Raw genomic sequence first — 14,728 nt, forward strand, 5'->3', positions numbered from 1 at the left:
TTGGAAATAAATCCTGCTGTTACATATTTACACATTTAGAATTGTCAAAGCAAAATCTTGCCATATTCATGCAAAATGTATCATTATAGACATAAGCTTAAACCTTAGCATTGTAAAATCTCACCAAGCTAAAAACCAAAAGTAAACCCCACAATAACAGAATATCTTCTTCAAAGATTAATTCATCTACTTTATCCCGACCCTCTGGAAAATGCTGCAAAAATGGCATCAGGACAGATATGGTGGTTCATACTTGGAATCCCAGAACTTTGAGCTACATAGTGAGTTGGAGGCCATCCTGGGCCACAGGGTGAGAACCTGACTCAAAAACAAAAAAAGAAGAAGTAGAAGAAAGTAAGGGGATGGGGAGAGAAAAAGAAGGAAAGAAAGAGTAACAGGGAGGGAAGGTCTCCAAAAGCCAGTGTCATAAACCCTAATAATCTAGGGTAGGCTTATACTGAAGATTCAAACATAGGAGAAATAAAAGTGTAATGATGAGGGCTGGGAAGTTGGCTCAGTGGTAGAGCGCTTGCCTTGCATGCCTGAGGCCCTGGGTTCGATTCCCAGCACCACATAAGCAAAAAGAAAAAAGCCGGAAGTGGCGCTGTGGCTCAAGTGGTAGAGTGCTAGCCTTGAGCTGAAGAGCTGAGGGACAGCGCCCAGGACCAGAGTTCAGGCCCCACGACCGGACCCAAAAAAAAAAAAAAAGTGTAATGATGATCATATAATTGGTGTGATCTGTTTTTAGGCTGGTGCTCTGCCACTTAGCCATGCCTCCAGCCATTGTTATCTGTGTTTTAAGGATTTAATGTGTCCTAACAGAGAAATTCCAGTACTGTAAATTATGGTGAGAAACTGCTATTAAAGGTGTCCTCACTCCTTACCTTAAAGGTACTGAGATTTAAGTTTTATCAACCATATAATGTTTCACAGGGCTGGTAGAGATACTTCATGTGCTACCTCTAATTCTTCATTTTCTATTAAGCCAAAAGGCTTCTTACCCAATGAACTCCTTAATCACATGTCTTCCTGAAAACAATGCTTTCTTCCTTGGGCTTTGAAGATCACTTAAATACAAGCAGTAGTCAACATGTTATAATGCCAAATACAGCCTAAATTTCAGTGGTGAGAACAGACCTTGTTCACATGATAGTTTCTAAACAAGTTAGTTCTAATAACTGGTCTTAAGTTTCCTTTCTGAGTTTGTTGTTCCTGTGCCAAAAAATGGAATTTGCTCTGGGAGAGAGCTAGTATTAACCCTTCCACTCCTAGTAATTGCCTAGAGCAGCTAAATATGATCAGATCTTATCCATGTGAAAGACAGAGGCTACAGAACATTTTCTTGGCTTCCCAAGCACAGTTTTGTAGGGTACTCACCAAGGACACATTTCCTTGTTGAAGAAGATCTTGCTATCTTGACTCACTTTAAAATAAAAATCAAAAAGTAAACCTAATTCACTTTTTGCATTGCTATTATTTTGTATGTCTATCCTTTGATGATATTCCCATAAGTAACTAGAATTGTACATTGGTAGAAGTAGCGATAGTAGAATTGTCCATTAGACTTAGTGGTAAAGGCATAAAAAGAAAAGATAGAGTGTCTGAAATGGGTTAAACTTTGGCTTAATTGGAATGGCTAAGTGTTTCAGTCTAGCTTGGTGCTCTCTGGCAAAGCAGGAGATGTACAATAAATATATGAGTTGCCTCACCACCTTATTTATTTACTTATTTACTTTCTTACTTACTTTCCAAAAACTACACAATTTTCCTTTATGGAGAAGAAACTCTTGGGAAACATATGTCTATTAGGATATCTGTGATTACAAAATGGGTCCAGTAACTTAAATGGGTTCTTTGTATATACTCAAAAAAATTATCAGTAGCCAACATAAAATCCCCTAGCAAACATCACTTCAGAAACCTTTTCTAAATTAAAACATTTGTTACTGCAGGATGAAACTGTTGCTTGCATGGCTGCAGCCATTGATACTACTATGGAGCCAGAAGCTGTAAGTAATTGGCCCCTTTGTGTGGAAACAGGAGTTCTCACTGCCATTTCCTATCATTTATCACTAGACTAAAAAGAGAGTGTGATTACTGCCATTCTATGGAGAACCATTGAATGTCGTGGGAATCTAGTATAAATCTTTATACTATAAAGTGCGTGCGTGCGTGCGTGAGTGCGTGCGTGCGTTTGTGTGTGTGTGTGTGTGTGTAAATCTGTGTGTGTTTGTATAAATCTGTTTCATAAAATCCCTAACCTAGTGAGGCCCTGTCTTTGACAGTATAACTGGTAATGGGTGGCAGGATTTCTCAGGGATGTCACTTTATGTATTTATAATCTGACCTACTGATTTCTTGTTAGATGCTAGTATTCTGCATCTATTTCCCACAACTTAAAATGATGAGAGGTGAGAGGAACAAATTAGGAAATTACAGCAATTTCAAAAAGTCATCAGGGGACAAATGGGACAGAAGACAAATGGAGTAGAATTTCTTTCAGTATATTTTTCTGTGAATATGATGTTTAAGAGCTAAAAGAACCAAGAAAAATAATTTGAGTGTTCGGATCACAAGGTTAGATAAAAATGTATTAAATATTTACTAAAATGTACAGAGTAAAATCAAAATGAAAGGCTTGGGACAGCTTTTTACTCACCAAAAAATACACACTGGTAGTTTTTATATTTTGAAAGAAGGAAGATAGGAGATAAATCATGGTGGAAAGAACAAGAAAGCTGAAGTATGTAAGAAACCACTTATGCAAGCAGGGAAATAGACTATCTTGATTAATTTCAGATGTTTAAGGCAAATGTCATATGAGAAGTCACAGTAGTAAAAGAACAAAGGTATTGCTGGTAAAGATATGGTTGCAAGACTTGATGCCATAGTGCCTAAGGAACTCTAGTTCCTTAGAAACTTCTAGCTTCTCTTACAGATCATCATCCTCTATTATCTTGATCATTATCTTTTCTAGCAAGTGGAAACGAGTCCAGAGACCACCAGGTCTTCTGATGCTTTTACCACTCAACATGCTCTACGTCAAGCTCAGATGTCTAAGGAGTTGATTGAATTGAATAAAGCCCTTGCACTGAAAGAGGCCCTAGCTAGGAAGATGACTCAGAGTGACAGCCAACTACAGCCCATTCAGTTCCACTACCAGGTAAATAATTTACTAGAACAACATGTCTACCACTCTAACTGAACAGAAAGGAAACAAGCACATTTTTTTGGATATGAAAAGGCAACATGATTTGCATGGTACAGCTGGAATTATACTGTTGTTATATTTTAAAAGATATGTTCACGGAAGTGGTGCTGTAGCTCAAGTGGTAGAGCGCTCGCCTTGAGCTGAAGAGCTGAGGGACAGCGCCCAGGCCCAGAGTTCGAGCCCCATGGCCGACCAAAAAAAAAAAAAAAAGATATGTTCAGTATAGGGAACATAATTTTTGTTATAATACAGGTATTTAATAGTATGATAGTATTAAAATAATGTTGTCCCTACTTGTAGAACAACTGTGTTTTAATAATTATGCTTAGTTTCTCTGAAGGGCACATTTCTTAGTAGGTACATGGGTTATATTATAGACTGAAGTATGAAAAGATTAGTGATGGATATCACCTGACTAGGGCAAATGGCTAAACTTTTCCTAGTCGTAGTTCTAAGTTTCCCTTGCAAATTATTAATTTAATCAAGTCTTTATTCTGTGTGGCCTGGGTCACTTTCCAGATCACTGCATAACATCAGGTGGGGAACAGTTTTTTTCTGCCAAGGGCCATTTGGTTATAGTTCTCAGGCCTAGATTGATTGAATTTCCAGGTCTCTCTCTTTCTCTTTCTCTCTTTCTCTCTTTCTCTCTTTCTCTCTCTCTCTCTCTCTCTCTCTCTCTCTCTCTCTCTCTCTCTCTCTCTCTCTCTCTCTTTTTCTTTCTCTCTCTCTCTCTCTCTCTCTCTCTCTCTCATAGTTCTCAGGCCTAGATTGATTGAATTTCCAGGTCTCTCTCTTTCTCTTTCTCTTTCTCTTACACACACACACACACACACACACACACACACACACACTCACACACACACCTTCCTTAGCAGGGGCAGACCAAATGATTTTGTGGATCTTATATTGCTGGTAAGCAAAAGACATGATTTGCATGGTACAGCTGGAATTACACTGTTGGTGTTATATTTTAAAAGATATGTTCAGTATAGGGAACTTATAATTTTTGTTCTAATAATACCTTATACTATGGGTATTTAATAATAGTTTGATAGTATTAAAATAGTGTTGTCCAGCTGGGCACTGGTAGCTCACGCCTATAATCCTAGCTACACAGGAGGCTCAGATCTAAGGATCTAAGGATCTCGATTCAAATCCAGGCTGGGCAGTAAAGTCCTTGAGACTCTTATCTCCAAAAAAGAATGAAGCAGATCCATATGTACTGATAGAAACATTAAGATAAATTATGTTTTTAAAAAGGCAAGTTACAGAATAATATACAGTGCACTAACAGTGTAATTATCTTTTAGTGTGGTGCTTAGATATTAAACCCAGGGCCTTACATGTGGTAGACAAGTTCTCTACCTATAGGCTTCATCCCTAGCACCTTTAGTGTAACTCTATTTGTGTATAATACATTTGAATTGTGTGTACTATATATATAATATAGTAATTTATATATTAATGATATTGTAGGAATTTACATATAATAATTTTATGTGGCATATGTATATTAAAGGTTTAGATGTGTAACATGTACAAATGTAAATGTCTGGATAGAGTCTGGAAGATCTGTAACAGCTAGTAACAGTGTTTGCTTTTGGAGAGATGACAGGAATTTTTGCTGGAGTGAGACAGTCATAAGACTTGTCCTTTATATGTATTATCTAATTATTTTTCTGGTCCTGGGGCTTGAATCAGAGCCTGGGAACTATCCCTGAGCTTCTTTTGCTGAAGACTAATGTTCTGCCATTTAAGCCACAGCTCTACTTCCCTCTGTTTTTGTAGTTTATTGGAGATAAGTCTCATGGACTTTCCTGACCATGCTGGTTTTGAACCACGATACTTAGATCTCAGCCTCCTGAGTAGCTAGGATTATAGGTGTGAGCCACCAGTGCCTGGCTTTGGATTTTTTTTATAAAAACATATTCACAAGATAATTCTATAAGTAAAAACAAATATATTCACCTACATATATGTTTAGTTATTTTTAAATTTCCTTTCTCTTTTTCTGTGCTCATCAATAAGAGTCTTGAACTTAGGGCCTTGAGCTCTTCCTTAAATGTTTTGCTCAAGGCTGTCATTCGCCTACTTGAACCACTGTACTTCTGGCTTTTTCCTGATTAATTGGAGATGAGAGTCTCTCAGGATTGTCTGCCCAGGCTGGCTTCAAACAGAAGTCCTCAGATCTCAGCCTCCTGAGTAGCTAGGATCCCAGGCATGAACTACCACCATCTAGCTTTTCATTTGTTTATTATTACTGACCATTTTAAATATGCAGGATAAGCATAAACAATGAGATTTCTTTTCAGCGCTTATACCAAAGAGACTCAGTCCCTTGCTGTGAAAACAGTTCTAACTTTTGAGAAAGCTTCTCTGACATAGTTCCTTTGCTTCTTTTTGTCAATCCAATACTAATTTAAAGTTCTCATACAATGTAGCTACCAACCACTCATTAGCCAGTTTTCTGTAATCATTTTTTGTTGTAATAGGACAGAATCTGATCACTGTGTTTTCCTAGTCACAGAAACTACCAAACTTCAGTTTCTAGAATTTTATTTTCTAAATGCATGCAGAACAATTGTTGCTATTGAGTAGGTAAATTGGAAAGTTCTGATATAACAATATTTGCATAACTCTTTAGAATTTATAACATGTTTTAACCTTTCTTTCTTTCTTTCTTTCTTTCTTTCTTTCTTTCTTTCTTTCTTTCTTTCTTTCTTTCTTTCTTTCTTTCCTTCCTTCCTTCCTTCCTTCTTTCTTTTTGTCAGTCATGGGGCTTGAACTCTGGGCTTTGGTGCTGTTCCTGCACTCTTCAGCTCAAGGCAAGCACTCTACTGCTTGAGCCACAGCGCCACTTCCGGTTTTTCTATGGTTTACTGGAGATAAGAGTCTCACTCACGGAGTTTCTTTCCCAGGCTGGCTTTGAACCGCCATCCTCAGAGCTCAGATTCCTGAGTAGCTAGGATTATAGGTGTGAGCCACCGGTGCCCGGTTTAACCACTCTTTCTTATTTGATCTTTCCAGCCACCCTACAAAGTAGGTGTTTTGGGAATGGTTTGTTTGTTAGATGCATGGATTGCACAATATTCTCCAGGCTGGCTTCAAACTTTGAGGCTCAGCTTGGTCTTCCATGTAGCCTGATCTCCAGGGTATACATCACTGCATGAGGCTCATGATATTGTTAATTATTTATATAGAGAAACTCTTGGAAGTCCCCAAGACCACTATTAATTCTAATGATTCGCTGAGTAGATTCACAAGACTCAGCACATAGTCATACTGGGAGTTAAGATTTATTAGCAGAAAGATACAAAGAAAAATTAAAAATAGAAAGACACATGGATGGACAAAGTCCAGAGGAAACCAAGCATAAGCTTCCAAATATTCTCTCCCAGTGGAGTTGCACAAGAAGCCCTTCATTCCTCCATTAAGAAATTCTAGTCCCATGTGAAACTTTTGTTTTTGTTTTTGTTTTTAGTTTTACCAGAGAAGCCTCCCAAACCTAGGAATCCAGAACTTTCATCAGGGCTCACAAGTCTTGTACATATTAAAATGTATAATAACTGGATAAAAAGGGTATTCAGTATAAATTGTTGACACTGAACAGTGTTCAGGGTAACATTCATTGCATAGTTTTGGAATCAGTGAGTCAATCTTACCAGTTAGGGAATGGCAGGAACTCTCCCAAAATATTAGCTTCCAATCATGCTAAGAGCCAACCCAACAAACAGATCTTTTAAGGATTGTAGTCTCAGACCTTCTATATTAATTCTTTCCTGCACAGAAACTAAGGCTAAAATAAACTTAGATATTAAGTTTTGAAGTTAAGACTCAATTCCACGCCTTTAGATTTGAAGCCTATACCCTTTCCACTACCTAATTTTAGTCTCCATTGAATCAGGCGTAAATATTTCTTGGTTCCTGACAGCATGGATATTGAAGCAAAGCCAATTTATTCTTGTATTGTATAATTTTTTTCTTTCTCTCTGATCTATGCCCTTTCTAGGATAACATTAAAAATCTAGAGTTGGAAGTCATCAGTCTACAAAAAGAAAAGGAAGAATTGGTTCTTGAACTTCAGACAGCAAAGAAGGATGTCAACCAAGCCAAGTAAGACAAAAGTCAATAAATGTTAAGCTCCTACCATGAATAATGTGCTTTAGAGGGAACAGAAAAACAAAAGATCTATTTATTGTCCCCAAAGGATTTAAATCTAGCATGGGAGGGAGACCTAGACAAAGAAATGTTAAGTAGTTGAGATATTAGATAATATAACAGGATGATGGTAGAAAAGAATACCATAACACAGTTCATAATGAGTAGCCAAATGAATTTCTTAGCAGTGATTCTTTTAAGAGTTCAGAGACAGGAGATATCAATTCATAATGAGAGAGAAATTTATACCAGGTGCTGGTAGATTGTGTCTGTAATCCTAGCTACTCAGGAGGCTAAGATCTGAGGATCACTGTTTGAAGCCAACCCTAGCTGGAAATTGCAGAAGACTCTTTTGAAAGTGAAGATGTGGCTCAAGTGGTAGAGCACTAGCCTTGAGCAAAAGAAGCTTAAGGATAGTACACAGGCCCTGAGTTCAAGCCCCAGAACCAGCATAAAAATAAATTAACGTGTGAGCTGACTTTTGAAAAATTATTAGATCCAGTAGACAAAAAAATCTTCCTTGCCTTTGTACTGATGGTAAATTGGCTTGAAAACAGAATTAATGTGCAAGCTATAGAATAAAAAAGTCAATGTTAAGGGCAAGGGATATGGCTCAGTGGTAGAATGTTAATTTCATATGTACAAGGCCCTGGGTTCAATCTATATATCCCTTAACCAGTTAAAACTAAAGATATAACCAGAACCTCTTATTCTCCCTTAAAATTCATTCTAAGTAAAGGTCTAATTGGCTAGTCTATCTTCTTTTTACTTTATTTTCTCTTTCTATTGAATCTAAAGCCTTGCTCTTTTTTTTTTTTTTTTTTTTTTTGGTCAGTCGTGGGGCCTGAACTCAGCCTAGACACTGTCCCTCAGCTCTTCAGCTCAAGAATAGTGCTCTACTACTTGAGCCACAGTGCCGACTACCAGCTTTTTCTGCGTATATGGTGCTGAGAAATCAAACCCAGGGCCTCATGCATGCAAGGCAAGCACTGTAACACTGAGCCAACTTCCCAGCCCCAAGCCTTGCTCTTTTTTATTTATTTATTCATTAATAAGATCTATGATCTATTAGCTGTACAAGGAAGTTTTGATTTGATGTGACCACATATGTTTACAAAGCATTTTGATCAGATTCACCCATTCCATCATTCCCTCATCCTTACTCTCACTCTTCCCAATCCAGTCTTAACAGGTTTCTCTCTCTCTCTCTCTCTCTCTCTCTCTCTCTCTCTCTCTCTCTCTCTCTCTCTCTCTCTCTCTCTCTCTCTCTCTCCCCCTTCCTCCCTCTCTCCCTCTCCCCCTTTCTTCCTCTCTCCCCCCGCCCCCGCCTCTCTGTCGTAGGGCTTGAACTCTGGGCCTGGGTGCTATCCTTGGCTCTTCATCTCAAGGCCAGTGCCCTACCACTTGAGCCACAGTGTCACTTCCAGTTTTCAGGTGGTTAATTGGAAATAAAAGTCTCACAGACTTTTCTGCCTGGGCTAGCTTTGAACCATGATCCTCAGATCTTAGCCTCCTGAGTAGCTAGGATTTCAGGCATGAGCCACTGGTGCTTGGCTTCTTTCTTTCTTTCTTTCTTTCTTTCTTTCTTTCTTTCTTTCTTTCTTTCTTTCTTTCTTTCTTTCTGTCTGTCTGTCTTCCTTCCTTCCTTCCTTCCTTCCTTCCTTCCTTCCTTCCTTCCTTCCTTCCTTCCTTTCTTCCTTCCTTTCCTCCCTCCCTCCCTCCCTCCCTCCCTCTCTTTTCTTCTTTCCTCCCTCCCTCCCCCCCTCTTTTTCCTCCCCCCCCCCTCTTTCCTTCCCCATCCTGTGGCTTAAACTCAGGGCCTGGGCATTATCCCTGAGCTTTGATGTTCAAGGCTAGCACTCTACCACTTTAGTCACAGCCCCAATTACAGTATTTTTGGTAATTAAATGGAGATAAGAGTCTCATGGACTTTTCTGCTTGGGCTAGTTTCAAACCTCCATACTCAAGATCTCAGACTCCTGAGTAGCTAGGATTATAGGTATGAGCCACCAGTGCCCAGTACTCATTGTTCATTTTCACACATATACATAAGGTATTTTGTCCATATTCACCTTCCTTCACCCTTTCCACTCTCTCTGTCCACTCATTAGTACTTACATCCTAGACAGGACATGTTTTACATTCATGTCATTCATTTTAGAAATATATATTAATCATTCAAAGGTACTTCATTATGGAATGCTATATAAATCTCATATTCTTAAAAGTTATGCTGAAGAAGTAACACTGTGGCTCAAGTGGTAGGGTGCTAGCTTTGAACACAGAGAGGCTCAGGGACAGTGCCCAGGCCCTGAGTTCAAGCCCCACAACTGAACAGAAAAAAAAGGAAAAGTTACACCAATTATTTACTATTTGTCTAAGGCTTGTGTAATAACCATCAAAATATACATCTTTGAATGAAAATGAACTAAAGAATAGGGTTAGCTGCATACTCAAAACCCATCTTTTTTTTTTTTTTTGGGCTGTGGGGCTTGAACTCTGGGCCTGGGCCTGGGCCCTGTCCCTCAGCTCTTCAGCTCAAGGCTAGCATTCTACCACTTGAGCCATACCACTTTGGCTTTTTCTGCTTATGTGGTGCTGAGGAATCAAACCCAGGGCCTCATGCATGCAAGGCAAGCACTCTACCACTGAGCCACCTTCCCAGCCCTCAAAACCCATCTAGATTTGCTCTGATGTTATGTGCATCTGGTATAGATGTCACTTTCCTTAGGTACATTTTCATGACTTGAGTGTATCCATTCTTTTGAAGTTGTATATAAAGGCTGTGAAACTGGGAGGCTTATGACTTTTGGGCTCACCACATACTGTCTTCACTCCTACTGAATCTGGGTTTAGGTTGAGTGAGCGCCGCCGTAAACGTCTTCTGGAGCTGGAGGGTCAAATAGCTGATTTAAAGAAAAAACTAAATGATCAGTCCAAACTTCTGAAACTGAAGGAATCCACAGAGCATACTGTGTCAAAACTGAACCAGGAGATTCGGGTAAAAATCTCTCATCCTTGCATTGACCACATTGGAACTTAAAACACAGAAGTTTCCATTTAGAATTATACTACAGAGATGTTTTTCAGGTGAAAAATGGAAGCGAGCAGGGCAATCATTTCAGGAAAATCGCTACAAACATCCTTTTGCAGAACGTTGTGCTGGTTGTCACCTAGACTTTGCATTGTAAAACCTTACTTTAGGAAGTGGCGCTGTAGCTCAAGTGGTAGAGCCCTAGCCTTGAGCTGAAGAGCTGAGGGACAGGTACAGGCCCAGAGTTCAAGCACCACTACCGACAAAAAAAAACCTTAGTTTGACATCAAATTTGTTTTTGTTTTTGTTTTACATTCAGTGTTTAGTGTTAGATTCGAAAAAAACTCAATATTTAGTGATGATATCCTGATCACCTTCCATGGTCATGTGGCATAATTTTGTAAAGTAATAGCAAAATGACAGATACCTTTGAGAGTCTTATCTATTATTGGTCAGCTTGTAAGATCTGCAAAGTGGTTGCACTAAAACCTTCAGAGTACAAGGATGACCTGTCCTTGAGGCTTAGTAAATATTTCCCTAGAATTTTATTTATATATAGTGAACATAGGCCTGTATTTAGTTTGAGGAAACATTTTGCTTTTATTTCTTCCATGTGTTCATTTGTATATTCTGTACTTGGAAAGACTGCAAACATTGCAAGGGATATTGCAGCCATAATCAGAAAAAATCTGTTGCTGGCCTTTTCAGCTTAGCTCTAGGCTTTCTCTCTTGTGGTAACTATCTTTCTGCACATCAGCCTAGAATAAAGTACACATGACTGATAGTTTACTGGGGTTTTTATTTTTTTAATTGTTATGATGAAGGTGTTGTACAGAGTGGTTACAGTTACATAAGTCAAGTAAAGAGTACATTTCTTTTTGGACAATATCACCGCTTCCCTCACTCAGTAATTTACTGTTTTTACAGATGATGAAAAATCAACGAGTACAGTTAATGCGTCAGATGAAAGAAGATGCTGAAAAGTTTAGACACTGGAAGCAACAAAAGGACAAAGAAGTAATCCAGTTAAAGGAGCGGGTAAGTAACTAAAACTTACTAAAGCCTGCCTGGTATGTCAAAAAGGTGATATATTAGTCCAGGTGCTAGTATCTCATGCCTGTAACTCTAGCTACTCAGGAGCTGAGATGTAAGGATCAAGTTGCAAAGTAGCCAAGTCATGAAAGTATGTGAGACTTTTATCTCCAATTAACCACCAAAAAGCCAGAAGTGGAGCTATGGCTCAAGTGGAGCAAATAAGCTCAAGGGCAGCACCCCAGGCCCCGAGTTCAAGCTTCAGGGCCAGCACACACACACACGCACACACACGCGCGCGCGCGCACACACACACGCACACACACACACACACACACACACACAAAACAAAAGAAATAATAAGTGGTCCACAGTTTCAGGATAATAGAAGATTCAGTTAGAAAAGCAATTTGAAGCTAAATTGTCACAAATTCAAAAAGTTTGAACTTTATTTTATTAGTAATATAAAGAGGTTTAAAGTTTGGGCAGAACAACATAAAATCAGCAAAATTAAAAAGATGCCTGAGAGGACTGTGTAAAATAAATTTAAATATTTAGAAACTAGAGGCTAGAACACAAGTTAAGGAGATCTTATATGATCCAGAAAGATTGTAAGGGTTAAAGTAACAAGTTTTTGGAAAGCTCATTAGAAAAGCAAAAGGAGTCTTGATTTGAAGAAATTTTAGAATTGACTAGAATGTAATGTATTGGTCAAATGCTCAGGAAGAGAAGTACTTTCAGAATGGCAATGTAAGGAACTTCATAGATTTTCTTCATGGGAAAACAACCATAACTAGTAAAATTTATAAAAACCAACGATGAAGTCTCTGCAAACTATCCTAAGAGCATGCAACCAATTCAAGAAAATCTACTAAGTCTCAGAACAGCAGGAATTTGTGGCATTTAAACTATGATCTTCAAGAAAACCTATTAAATCTCAGAACAGCAAGAATCTATGGCATTTGTGCTATGATCATTTCCCTCCCTTCAACCCTTAACTCCCAGTCTACTTTTGTGGCTTCTTTCAAGTTGGAATAACCTTCTGCCACCCCCTCTCCCCACTTAACACACATGGCTCCATGTTTCTAAAGCTCAGGCAAGGTCCTAAGCAGGAGTATCAGAGTTCTTTTTTTTTTCTTTTAATTTTTTATTGTGAAAACACTGTACAGAGGGGTTACAATTACATGGGCAAGGTAATGAGTACATTTCTTATCAAGCATTGTTGCCTCCTCCTTTGTTTCCCCTTCCCATCCCTTCCCACCTCCCCCCACCACCAAAGTTGTAAAGTTCATTTTTCGACATAACGACTTGTACATTTCATTGTTGCAATGGGTCCACCTGTATCCCTATTTAAATGGTTTGTTTTTGCCCTTCCCCTCCACAAATTATACCAACATCAAATACAATGAAAGCAGGGTTTATACCGTGGAGGAGGGACATACAAAGCAACAAAGAAATCATCTTATAAATATGTTAGAAACAATTGCAAGAAAGAAGAAACATTTCATTGAGAGTGTCAATATACTGCTGAATTATTTTACCTTGCTGCTTTCAAGTTTTGTCTTTTAATATTGTGACTATGGTATACTAGGTATGGATCTCTTTCCATTTATCCTCCTTGTAGTTCAATAAACTTCTTGGAGACATATTATCATATTTGGGAAGTTTTATACATTATATCTTTAGCTCAAGGATAGCACTCTACCACTTGAGCCACAGCGCCACTTCCAGTTTTCTGGTGGGTTATTGGAGATAATGCCAGAAGTGGCATTGTGGCTCAAGTGGTAGAATGCTAGCCTTGAGCTGAAGAGCTGAGAGACAGCACCCAGGCCCAGAATTCAGATCCCACGACCAACAAAAATTAATGAATAAATAAATAAACAAATAAATAAATAAAAGCATCCAAGCATCAGTGGCTTACTCCTTTAAACCATAGCTGCTCAGGAGGCTGAGATAGGAGTATCACAGTTCAAGATAGACCTGGATATAAAAGTTTGTGAGACTGAATTTCTAACCAGGAAAAACAGAACTGGAAGCATTTTTTTTCTTTTTTTTTTCTTTTTTTTTTGTCAGTCATGGGGTTTGAACTCTGGGCCTGAGCGCTGTCCCTCAGCTCTTCAGCTCAAGGTGAGCGCTCTACCACTTGAGTCACAGTGACTCTACCACTTGAGTCACAGCGCCACTTCCAGCCTTTTCTGCTTATGTGGGGCTGAGGAATTGAACCCAGGGCCTCATGCATGCAAGGCAAGCACTGTACCACTGAGCCACCTTCCCAGCCCCCTGGAACCATTTCTTAAGTGGTAAAGCAGTCGCATGTCTAATGTAAAAGCCCTGAGTTCAAAGTCCAGTACTGCCATCCTTCCCCCAAAATACTAGCTTTCAGGGCTTGGGATGTAGCTCAGTGATAGAGTTGATGCAAAGCATGTACACGAACTTGGATTTACTACCAAACACCACAAGAAATAAAATATACTGGCATTCTACTTACTAATGCTTATAGTCATTTTGTATTTTCCTTACTCCATAAAAAAATTCCAACCAGGCACTGGTGGCTCACACTTGGACTGCTAGCTACTCAGGAGGCTGAGATCTGAGGATCACGGTTCAAAGCCAGCTAGGCAGAAAAGTCCATGAGACTTTCCAATTAACCAGCAAAATCCAGAAGTAAAGCTGTGGCTCAAGTGGTAGAGTGCCAGACTTGAGCCAAAAATTTTAGAAATAGTGCCCAGGTCTGAGTTCAAGACCCAAGACTGGGATGCGCGCGCGCACACACACACACACACACACACACACACACACACACACACACACACTAAATAAATCAATCAAGCAAACTATAAGTGTGTATTTGCTCCCCATTTTTACTTTAGCTTCTTTTTTTTAGTTATTATTAAGGTAATATACAGAGGGCTACTGTTTTATCAGACAAGTAATGAATATATTTCTTTTTTTAACAATGTCATCCCTTCCTTTGCTCTCTCCCAGTTTTTCCCTCCCATCCCCACCTACAAGTTGTATAGTTCATTTTCACTTATTTAAAAAGAACACTATTTAATCAGTATAATAGGCTAAGTATGATAGTGCTTTTCCATAATCCTAGCACTTGAGAGGTAGAGGCAGGAGGATTGCATAGAAATTTAAGGCCAGCCTGGGCTACATAGTGAAACCCTCAAAAAACAAAACAAAACAAAATTATATTAATGTGTATGAGATTACAGATAGCTGTAATGTACACACATATAACAATAAAAGTATAGAAAAAGGAAAAGGGACCCGAGTTACATGGGAACAAC

The 14,728-nt window shown here is 38.8% G+C and overlaps 1 protein-coding gene across 3 annotated transcripts in view; it reads left to right on the forward strand.

Moving 5' to 3' along the window:
- Kif4a (kinesin family member 4A) overlaps positions 1 to 14,728 on the forward strand; it is a 92,557-nt gene that overhangs the window by 43,397 nt on the left and 34,432 nt on the right. For all 3 annotated transcript variants that reach the window (XM_070040260.1, XM_070040261.1, XM_070040262.1), the window contains exons 14-18: positions 1,953 to 2,009; positions 2,978 to 3,163; positions 7,221 to 7,324; positions 10,226 to 10,370; positions 11,331 to 11,441. In XM_070040260.1, coding sequence (XP_069896361.1) covers positions 1,953 to 2,009; positions 2,978 to 3,163; positions 7,221 to 7,324; positions 10,226 to 10,370; positions 11,331 to 11,441 — 603 coding nt within the window. The remainder of the gene's footprint in view (positions 1 to 1,952; positions 2,010 to 2,977; positions 3,164 to 7,220; positions 7,325 to 10,225; positions 10,371 to 11,330; positions 11,442 to 14,728) is intronic.

Source organism: Dipodomys merriami, unplaced genomic scaffold, assembly GCF_024711535.1.
Source record: "Dipodomys merriami isolate MVZ:Mamm:240054 unplaced genomic scaffold, mDipMer1.0.p SCAF_3, whole genome shotgun sequence".
In the NCBI taxonomy this organism is placed as follows: domain Eukaryota; kingdom Metazoa; phylum Chordata; class Mammalia; order Rodentia; family Heteromyidae; genus Dipodomys; species Dipodomys merriami.